General features: G+C 40.3%; 1 protein-coding gene across 2 annotated transcripts in view; it reads right to left on the bottom strand.

Moving 5' to 3' along the window:
* Window positions 1-5357: 5357 nt before the first annotated feature.
* Window positions 5358-10379, bottom strand: part of THNSL2 (threonine synthase like 2) — a 75511-nt gene continuing 70489 nt past the window's right edge. For both annotated transcript variants that reach the window (XM_029593087.1, XM_029593096.1), the window contains exon 9: window positions 5358-6808. In XM_029593087.1, the coding sequence (XP_029448947.1) occupies window positions 6607-6808 (202 nt within the window). In that variant the 3' untranslated portion in view covers window positions 5358-6606. The remainder of the gene's footprint in view (window positions 6809-10379) is intronic.

Here is a 10379-nt window from a genome sequence, read left to right as displayed (position 1 = left end):
GGGATTGGCAGTATAAGGGGAAAGACAGAAAGGAGAAGGAATGAGACAGAAATAATTGAATAACTGGAGGATAAAAAGAGGAAGACAGGAGTCCATGGCTGACCTAGTTAAGAGGACTGAGAATGGATGGCAGCCTATCAGGGGAGAGGAGAGGATCCCAGGAATCATGCTAGAGAGAGTTAGTGAGAGAGAGAGGGTGGGACAGAGGACCACCAAGGTCCAGGAGGGAAGAAGGGAAAGATGACCACCAGGGATCAAGGAGGAGGAAGGACAAGACAACAGCTAGATGTGGATAGGACATTTAAACACATATCATTTAGGGGAGAACAGACAGACGTGGAGGTCTCATTAGCCTTCTTCCCACTGAAAAGCAGGCTATGTGATTTTTCTAAAATCTAAATTATTTTATGACTATCATGTTCTGTACATGTTTGTAAGACTCTTAAAAGAAAATAAAGCATAAAAGAAAAGAGATGGCTGAGGGGGGATATGATAGAGGTCTTTAAGATCATGAGAGGTCTTGAACGAGTAGATGTGACTCGGTTATTTACACTTTTGAATAATAGAAGGACTAGGGGGCATTCCATGAAGTTAGCAAGTAGCACATTTAAGACTAATTGGAGAAAATTCTTTTTCACTCAATGCACAATAAAACTCTGGAATTTGTTGCCAGAGGATGTGGTTAGTGCAGTTAGTGTAGCTGGGTTCAAAAAAGGTTTGGATAAGTTCTTGGAGGAGAAGTCCATTAATGGCTAAAAGTGTCATGAACCTAAAGCAGTGGCTTGCTCTCTGATAAGGGGTCCAAGCTCTATTGTTTATCACAGCTGCTCTTTTGGCCTCAGAAGGGAATGCCCCACCAGCTGCCCACGTTCCTAATGTGTCCTTGTGTGAAGGACAGGAAAGATGCCTATGTGGCAAGCAATTTGGAAAAGGAAAAACAGGCTATACCCTGGGTCTGCAGTTGGTGGTTACCTCTGTCCTTCCCTTTGGGGTCTGGTGAAACCCTTGTAGTAGTAATGCTTAAGCTGTGTTGGGGAAAGGGAGTATGGTCTCCTTGTAAAATAAGAGGGCAGAGGTGCTTTCTACTGTGCTTAACCACAGGTGCATATGGCATCTACTTTGTATGGGAAGAGATAGTTGTAAAAAGCTGGGCACCATCCCCAAGGATGGCTTACTGGTGGGAGCAGAGAAGATGGGGAGGATAGCTTGGTCTGGGACATCAATGCAGTGTTTTGCTGCTCCTTTTGCTCCTGCAAAAACTGAAGCACCCAGAACATTCTCCTAGAGTGATTTTGCTCGTATTAATCAATCATCCAGATAAGGATGAACCAAGATGCCCTCTTTGCCCAGTGCCACCACAACAATAACCATCACCTTCAAAAAGAGTAGAGCTTGAAACTGGAAGTGCTGACCAGAACTGCAAATTGAAGGAAGTGCTGATGATCCTTCCTGATTGGAATGTGAAGGTTAGATCCAAGGTAGTTAGAAATTCCCCTTTCTTACCGCTGGAATGACTGATTTCAAAGTTTATATCCTGAAATGAATTACGACCTATACTGTCTGGGAACCAAAAAATAGATAATTGACCTAGCCATTCCTGCTCTCTTGGAACTGGAACCACAGTTCTCAACTCAAGAAGACTCTCTAGCATCACTGTTACTGCTTCCCTTTTCCTGATGGAGTGACAAGAAGAACCCATAAAAATGTCTGATGGGACGGGAGAATTCCAGTGTGAATGATGTCCAGTAGCCACTGATCTGAAATAATCTAAGCCCATTTCTGAAAAAATTGAGATAGGAAGCCGCCTATCTCCAGAAGTGGAGATGGAGCCCCCAAGGACTTATTGTGGGGTTCTAGAGGATCCTAACCCTGATGATCCATCCTTATTTCCTCTTCTGGGATGAAAGGACTGATGTCTGGAGAAAGACCTAAACCTTTCATCAGCTGCAGTCCTCCTCTTGAAATGCTTTGAATCCCAAAACCTACTAAGGGATATGAAACTACGTGATGATGGCTTGGTTTTGTCTTCCGAGAGTCTGGGGTGAGAGAATCACCCCAGGCTTTTGCTATTTTCTCCAAATAATAGCTAATCTTTAAAAGGGAAGATTTGTTAGGTTAGTCTTTGAGATGGAGTCTGCAGACCAATTCTTCAGTCAGAGAAACCTCCTATAATAATAATATTTATTTATATACCGTCAATCTGGGATACAAATTTGGCAGTTTACAATAAAATTAAAAACAAAATGCAAAACAGATAATTAAATCATTGATTAAAACCAAAATACAAATCTACCTAAAAAAACATAATAAATTAAACAAAAGTTCATAAACTGCTTTCTATCAATCTTTGATCATTATCCTGTGTGGGAGCTGAAATGCAATTCCAAATACCCATGTTTTTCTTTCTTTTTTAAAATGCTTGGTGTCTGATTCTTGGTGTCCACAATAGAAGTGACTCCTCTAGCAAAGGTCAAAACACGCATCCACTAAGTATACTGCACCAGATTCTAATTGAGAAATATCTTCTAAAGAACTATCCTGCGTTTGCTGTGCCAGACGCAAACCAAATCACACATACCTCAGTGTAAATCATCGAAGTGAAGACTTTGCTTACCGAATTTGGCCCGCATCTCAATCAGGCAGAAGGATGAAATTCTCAAGTAGAAGGTGACATGTTGTGGCTGGAACGGTGAATACATACACTCGAAAAATCAATGACGGAGAAAGGAGATAAAATTGATGATCTTGAGAATCGCACCCATAGAAACAATCTCCGCTTCATTGGAATTGTTAAAGATGACCTAGACATTGATGTCACGAAACTTCATGGCTACTGCTCGAACTTGGTTTGCAGGAGTTGCATCATTTGGGGCCTAAACTCGTAGGGTGCATGAGGCTGAGAATTATTATTGCTAAGCTCTCTCACTTTTTACATGATTTTACAGGCATTTTATAAGAAGACATCCTTGCAATATCGGAATTAAAAGGTAATTATTTTTCAGGACTTTTCTAACTGTGTAATCTTAAACGCCGAGAATTTTCAGCTTATTTGCTCTAGCTTGGACCAGAAGTATATTCACATTTCCTTGCAATACCCCGCACTGATATGAATCTGGCATCAAGAGATTCGACTTTCAAGATGCTAAGGAAGTGAAGAAGTTTGTGGCGAATCTACAATCGGATCCAGCGTAAACAGCTATCCAACTGCAGAATGGTATTTTTTGCCCTTGGAACGGCATTTTTGCTTTCATTAAGCATATTGAGTGAAATATGTGCCATAAGAGTCCTGATTTAAAAGATTGCAATGTATGCAAAAAATAGATACCAATCTGGGTTTGAATGCTTTACTCTTCGTGTTGATCTCAGGAGACTGATTTGTCTATTTATTTTTATGGATTCCTGCATTCCTCAGGAGGAATTGAATATGGAGCAGAGTCTTTTCACTTTTTCTAATTGCCTTTTGTTTTTTGACCTATTTTTGTAGCCACAGACTTGGAGTAATCGGCTGTTAATGGTAATAGTGGCATCTTTTGCTTTTCTTGAGCACATGACGTGGGGCGTAATGTGCTCAAGATTTTGGTAATTTTTTTTCCCTTTACATCTTGCAGCTTTAGTTAACTTCCTTTTTTTAGACTATTGTGCCTCCTCAGTGGAGAGAAGTGGCTAAGGGGCTTAGTCTTCTCATGCTACCATAGGTTTAATCTTTGTATTGTGGTTAGCCCATTGCTAATGGGGGACTTTTGTTGATGATCTGTATTACACACACATTTCTTATCAATATTGCCAATCTTAGGTTGCGTTATTCACAAGGAGGTTCAAGAGTGGGGTTTGATGTTACCTACTGGGCGTTAATTCATTCTTAATGTCGCTACTCTTTTATTGGTGGGGCTTTGTTTTTTGATGGGGGAGGTGGCACCCTAACATGTTTGACTGACTTCTAGCCTACTTCGTAGATAATGGTGTTTGCTGTGGAAGGGAATGGGGCAAAGGGGGACTGGAGGGAGGGGGATTAGGTTGGTTGGGAAGTATGTATATTACAACTCTATATATGGCATTTTCTGGAGACTGACAAGAGTCATTCTTCTTTATTTGAGATATGGTAAGAGGTATGGGAACAGGTATGTGCTTTTCATTTCATTCCTTTTCATTTTAAAAGTGGCCTAGCTTCTCATTTCCTATTGGTCTCTTATTAGTAATCATGAGAGACAACCAATTTTTTAATTTTTTTTTACAAGGAATATAGCAGAGCTGGGAACACCTATTAAGAGAAATAGTACTTTCACACTTGAACAGACTGAAATGCCAAGTTGTGTTTCTAAAGAAACGCATATGACTGACCTTGAACATTCCAAATTGAAAAAGAGGTGGGTCGCCCAGGCCTTTGCAGTGCAGGGCACTTCAAAGAAATGTGGAGATGCCATTTTGGTTCATAAGAATATTGCATTTGAATTGTCACAGATTTGTGCGGACTCTTAGGGGAGGTATGTTGCTATTAGTGGTCTTCTTTTTGGGAAGCCCGTTCGATTGGCCTCAATTTATGCTCCCAATAGATATAAGCATGCCTTTTTCACCAAAGTTATAAATGTTCAGAATCCTTGGGAGATGCCCCTTTAACCATAGGAGGTGACTTTTATTGTGTAGCTGATGCATCACTGGATAGGCAGTCAAATTCACACTCACCACCCTTACGTAGCGATAAGGGTATTTCCTTTTTATGTGAACACCTTCATTTTTAGACTCTTGGTGATTATTGCATTCAGAGGAGGTAGGATTTACACATGTTGCTAGGGCATGTGTCTCCAAATTGAGGACTGACTTTCTCTTAATCTCATTGAGCTATTTTTCCCATTTGCAATCCTCAGAAATTCGTACATTAAGTGATATCTGATCAAAGCCCAGTATATGGAGCTGGAATAACCACAGAAAGTTGTAATATTGCCTTTTATTAATTTTCAAACAAAAAAAGTACAAGCCTTTGATTATTACATAACAATTGGGTTTACAAGTGTAAGATTATTTAGCATATCTGCAAATTAGAAGTTTTATATTATCCCACCTATACTTACATTCAGAGCAATATTCTTTGGGGGCTTTTCAAAGATTTCCTTTTATATGTAGACAGAAAAATCACACTATCTAGGCTGTATCATTTCTTACATTCTATTTCATCCTATGGGGTTTTACAGTCCTTGGCGGGGACTTGGAGTGCAGATCTTAAGAGTTTCATCTGAAACTCTTAAGATCTGTGGTTATTCCAGCTCCATATACTGGGCTTTGATCAGATATCACTTAATGTACGAATTTCTGAGGATTGCAAATGGGAAAAATAGCTCAATGAGATTTAAGAGAAAGTCAGTCCTCAATTTGGAGACACATGCCCTAGCAACATGTGTAAATCCCACCTCCTCTGAATGCAATAATCACCAAGAGTCTAAAACGAATAATCACCAAGAGTCTAATAATCACCAAGAGTCTAAAATATTGTTGTGTGTGCACGTTCTTTATATACTAGATCTGAATGTGTAGTTCTCAGGGAATTACAATTTAGGATTGTACATAACATTTTCCCCCTATCGGGTTTCAAGGCTGGGATACCAGAGCATGGTAATTGTTTAAAATATGGACATAAAGACACATCCCTGATTCATGGACTATGGGAATGCACATCGATAGGCCAGTTTTGGGAAAATATTTTTCATTCCATAAGTAAATGATAGGGGATTACCTTAAAAGGTTCAGCAGCATTGTGTATCTTGGGTATGGACTCTGATACTATGGGACTTGGCAAAGAAGGGAATGTGTTTATTTACAAATGTTTAGTGGGAAAACAGTGTATGATTAAAATGGTTGGAGGAAGATTTTCCCACAGATGGTCTTTGGCATAAAAAGCTGGTGCAATTACTGTGTGTGGAGTCGCAATCCATTCGGTCGAAAACTCCTTCCTATCTACTGACTTCTCAAGATTTGGCAACCCTTCATCAAGTCCTTATCAGCGGAGACTCAACTTCTTGTTGAGAGTTGATGTTCGTTTTCTGGTTCCCCTCATCATTAAAACTCTCATTCTTGAATGCCTTTGCTTGTCAAATTACTATTCACTGATATTTCCATACTTTAATTGATGACTGAATGTTTTATGTTTAGGCACACTGTCTGATATAGAGTTGCTCTATATTTTGTATCGTATCTTTTATACTTTCATTTTGATAGGGTGGGGGATGAGGGAGGTAGAATTTGATATAGTGGTTTCAATGTTTTTTTCCTCGCTTATTGCTTCATGTGTTCATTGTCTCACTTTAAAAATTTTAAATAAACAATTTATGCAAAAAAAAAACCAACTCCAAAACCTCCACTATCTGTACTGAAATGCTGCAGTGGATCTTGCACCTATGAAGTACTGATTTTTCTGCAAGTCTCTCACTTTGTAATGTAAATAGACATTATCAGAGATGATTTTGTATTACTATCTGAAATGAATTATGTAGTTTATCACCAATGCGAGAATGTTTAGTCAGTCTCTGTAGTTGTTAAAGGTGAATTCTCTTTAACTATCCATTCCAGTTCTACTTAGCTATTGCACAATCCAGGGCAGATTGCCATACATCATGACTAGACTTTTCTCTGCTGATAAATACTCTCTATCTTGTCTCTTAGTACTTGATCCCAGTCATCTTCTCTCTTCAGCAGGGTGAATCTGGTCTCCATAGCTTCTAAAGCCTTTATCTCTGGCGGAATCTCAGGAGTGAGGTTGGCTCTGAGTAAGACATCCTGGAACTTTGCTGCTGAAGCAGGAGCCAAGCAGCACCTGGGGCTTGAGGGAAAAAACGGATAAGTGTTAAACTGGGTGAATATCAGGTCCCCTACTCTGCTCAGCCCCATAGAATGGAATGGGATTAAAAACAGCTGCATTTATGCTCTTCTGCCAGTATTTTCATAGTATCCACAAAATTTAAACACCAAAAGAGTTTTTTGTGGAGGAGACTAGTATCCCCGCAAGCCTTATCGGTGTTTGCCTATTAGGTACAGCTCTTCATTAAAAGTATCAGACTCCTAAAAAAAATCCTTTTTCTCCATTTTATATCTTTGCATGTGAGGCTTAAAATATACCATTAATGTTGATAGTTTTGAGTAACTTTATCACCAGTGTCTTTTCTAAAAATCTGTAAGATAAGGCTTGCCAGAATGATGGTATCCTTTCCAAAAAAAAAACACACAAAAAAAAACAAAACTGTTTTGGTATTTAACTTTTGTGGTTATTTAGATATTGGTCATATTTATTATTTTATACAATTTGAGGATTTTCATAGTAACATAGTAAATGATGGCAGATAAAGCAAAACCTGCAACAGGTTCTCTCTGTAGATAGTAAGACAAATCAGCCAGATAAGTAGTTGATGTTATTCAATGGTGTCGAGACTGAAAAAGCTCTCTCAGAACTTAGAAAACCCGAGGTAGTTTTCTGAGCATGCACAGTGTTCCCACATAGTAATCACCACGCTAGTCTCTCCTCAGTCTATAGCAAGCTACCTTTCAACTATAAGGGGAAGATAATGAAATTGTATGGCTGATTACAGTCACAAGAACCCCCTGTCATCTGATGAAGAAGCCCTGGACAGGTGTTTTATGCTTTCCAGTGGGGCCAGAAAACAATAATGGTTCATTAAAAGTGAGGTGGAATGACACCATTTGTCATCAAAGATTAGGTGGACTGCAGGCAATTCCACAGGTCATCTGATTGAGATGCCCTAGACCCTGAAGAAAACAGGCCCTTGTTTGGAATGGTGCAAAATTATTCCCTTCCTCTCTTTCCAAGCGCTGGTACTTCTGGGTGGCCAGATGCTTACTTGCTGCTTATTTCTTAGCCAGAGAGGCCTTGTGTAGCAGCAAGTCAAAATCAGTGGAAATTTCTTCAGACCCACTGGATCCCTTCTCCACCGTGTCCTCATCTGGCTCCCCTGCCCCTTCTCTACCTTCTCTAGGGCCTTGATCCCTAGCAACAGCATGCTTCCTGCCATATGGAGGCAATATAGCCACTGTCTCCTCTGCCCCCCCCCCCCCCCCCCCCCCCAAGGCCTCCCGAACAGGGCCTGAAGAACGCATGAGACTGCTTTGTGAGACCTCCTCAGAGGTTCCTTCCTATCTGGGGGCAAGCTGGCGCACAAAGAGGCCTCATTGAGGTGTGATTGCCTCACACCACAGGCCTGACACACTTTCTCATGCTCCGTGGGAGGCGCCATGCTTCTACCATGGCCCAGAGCAAAAATAACCTCCTAACTGTTGCAATTGCCACGACTCTGCTCCTGGCTCTGTCCCGGATCCCCGGTGCTGCAGCCAAGTTGCGTGCATCCCCTCTTACTCTCTATATCAGCCTTACTGCTCTGACACAGCCGACTGATCATTTCCAGCCGACTGAGATTTCCAACTCCCCTGCTCGCCCTGCTCAACCTGAGGGATAGCCCATGAAGGATTCTAACAGCTTGGGGAGCACCAGTCTTCACTAACTGATTAAAACATTTTTTTTGTTGTTTTTTGTTTTTTTTTTTAAATAAACTCAGACTGCAGATTTGCACCTCTACTATCTGCTGGAGAACAAGAAATCCTGAAGGGACTGCAGGTGGCACTCTCAGTTAAGAAGCAATGCCTGAAAAGTTTAATTCTGTCTCCCTCTGCTGGTAGGGATGCAAAGCCCTCTTGTATGGACTAATCTGGGGCATGAACAGGAAAAGCCAATTACAGAGTTATTTTTTTCTCTCTCTCTTTTTACTGTTTCTATGAGACAAAATGCAAAGGCTTCCTGTCTCTTGTGCAGAAACATTGCAATGAGCAAGATGCAGAGAGGGAAGGTAAGCCTTGCCACCCGGGAGCAAGAGTGTAGGAGTAAACAGCAAAACAAGAGAGTGATACATAGTTCTATAGAGATCCTGCCAGATCCCTACTAGGAACTATATAGAATAAGGTAAGTAATTCTCTTGTGGAAGAGAGTATTTGGTAGGGTCTTCTAATATAAATACTCAGACCACTATTTTATGTCATGGATGTTCTGTTTTTCCTCCCAGGGGCAGCAAGCCATGGCTCTCTCCTGATTTTTCTGTTGCTTAAATCTTAATGCCTCCATGGAGCCTCTTACTTTGCATATGGGACTTTCTTTCCACCCTCCCTATCCCTTTTATATTTTTTATGCTGAATTATTTGAGTTCGGAGTACCCATTAACTAGGGACTCAGTTAAGTTATTTTCTTTGCTGCTCTAACATCCAAGGGAGAGGTTGCTTCACTGAGAAGGAATCTGCAGACTGTCTGTATCCAGGAGAAGGATACAGCTGTCCAGAGGAGAGGAAAGAGAGAGGAGGGAATAAGCAATTGGGATAGAACCCTAAAGGGCCCAAGAACATCTACTGGAGATTTTAGGAGAAGAGGAGTAACAGCAGTATAACTCTGATACTAAAAGGAAGAAGAGGAGACTAACTAGTGCTTTTCAGGTACTGTGAAGAGACTAAGTATGAGAAGACAACGTGGAGAGGTAGGAGATAAATGATGTGTAAGAATGAATTTTATCTTTAACATTTCACCCGCATTGGGCGGGAAGCAAAAAATGTACTCAATGCCAATGGGATGAGTGAAACAGAATAAATACTGAATCAATTGGCTTTATCACCTTAAGCTTTAAACAAGACTTTGAGAAGTCACAAATTTAGTTAGAAGCCCTTGTAACATTTTTAAGTGAATTGAACAGCTGTAAAGAATATTTTCATCACTTCCAAACATCTCAGTAAAAGTAATGTTAGAAACCAAGTCAGCTTCCGGTGTGCTTCTTCTTAATGTACAGAGAATTAACTCATTAGTGCTGTTGCCATCACTTTAAAATGGGACTTAAAGCGTTTGCAATGCCCAGGGCCTTGAAAGTTACCTTTCCCCCACTCACGGAATCCTGGAAATGTAAATAATACCAAGGGATGTGTACCATCTAAGACTGGATCAACTATCCATGATAAACCAGCCAAGGGGTTACATCCAGACAGATAAGATTGAACCATGGAAATGTCAAAGATTGGAAAGTCTCTATTTAGCCTAGTTTAAGTCACCAATATACACCTCCAGCCAATCAACAAGAACAACGAGAAACCGCAACCTTTACAATAGATTAAAAATTTTATTTTATTTATTTATTTATTTAAAGCTTTTCTATACCGGCATTCATGATACAATCATATCATGCCGGTTTACATATAACAAGGGGTGCAATAATTTTCTTTTAACCAGTGTCGAGGAAGTAAAAAGTTACAATATAACAAGGTTGTTGAAACTGGGAAGGAAGGAGACAGGGAAAGACAAGAATTATATAATCTTTGCAGAGGTAGATTATTTACATTGTGCCGTAATGTCC

Source organism: Rhinatrema bivittatum, chromosome 1, assembly GCF_901001135.1.
Source record: "Rhinatrema bivittatum chromosome 1, aRhiBiv1.1, whole genome shotgun sequence".
Taxonomy (NCBI): domain Eukaryota; kingdom Metazoa; phylum Chordata; class Amphibia; order Gymnophiona; family Rhinatrematidae; genus Rhinatrema; species Rhinatrema bivittatum.
The sequence above is the reverse complement of the archived record's forward strand: the minus strand, read 5'-3'. Positions and strand labels throughout refer to the sequence as shown.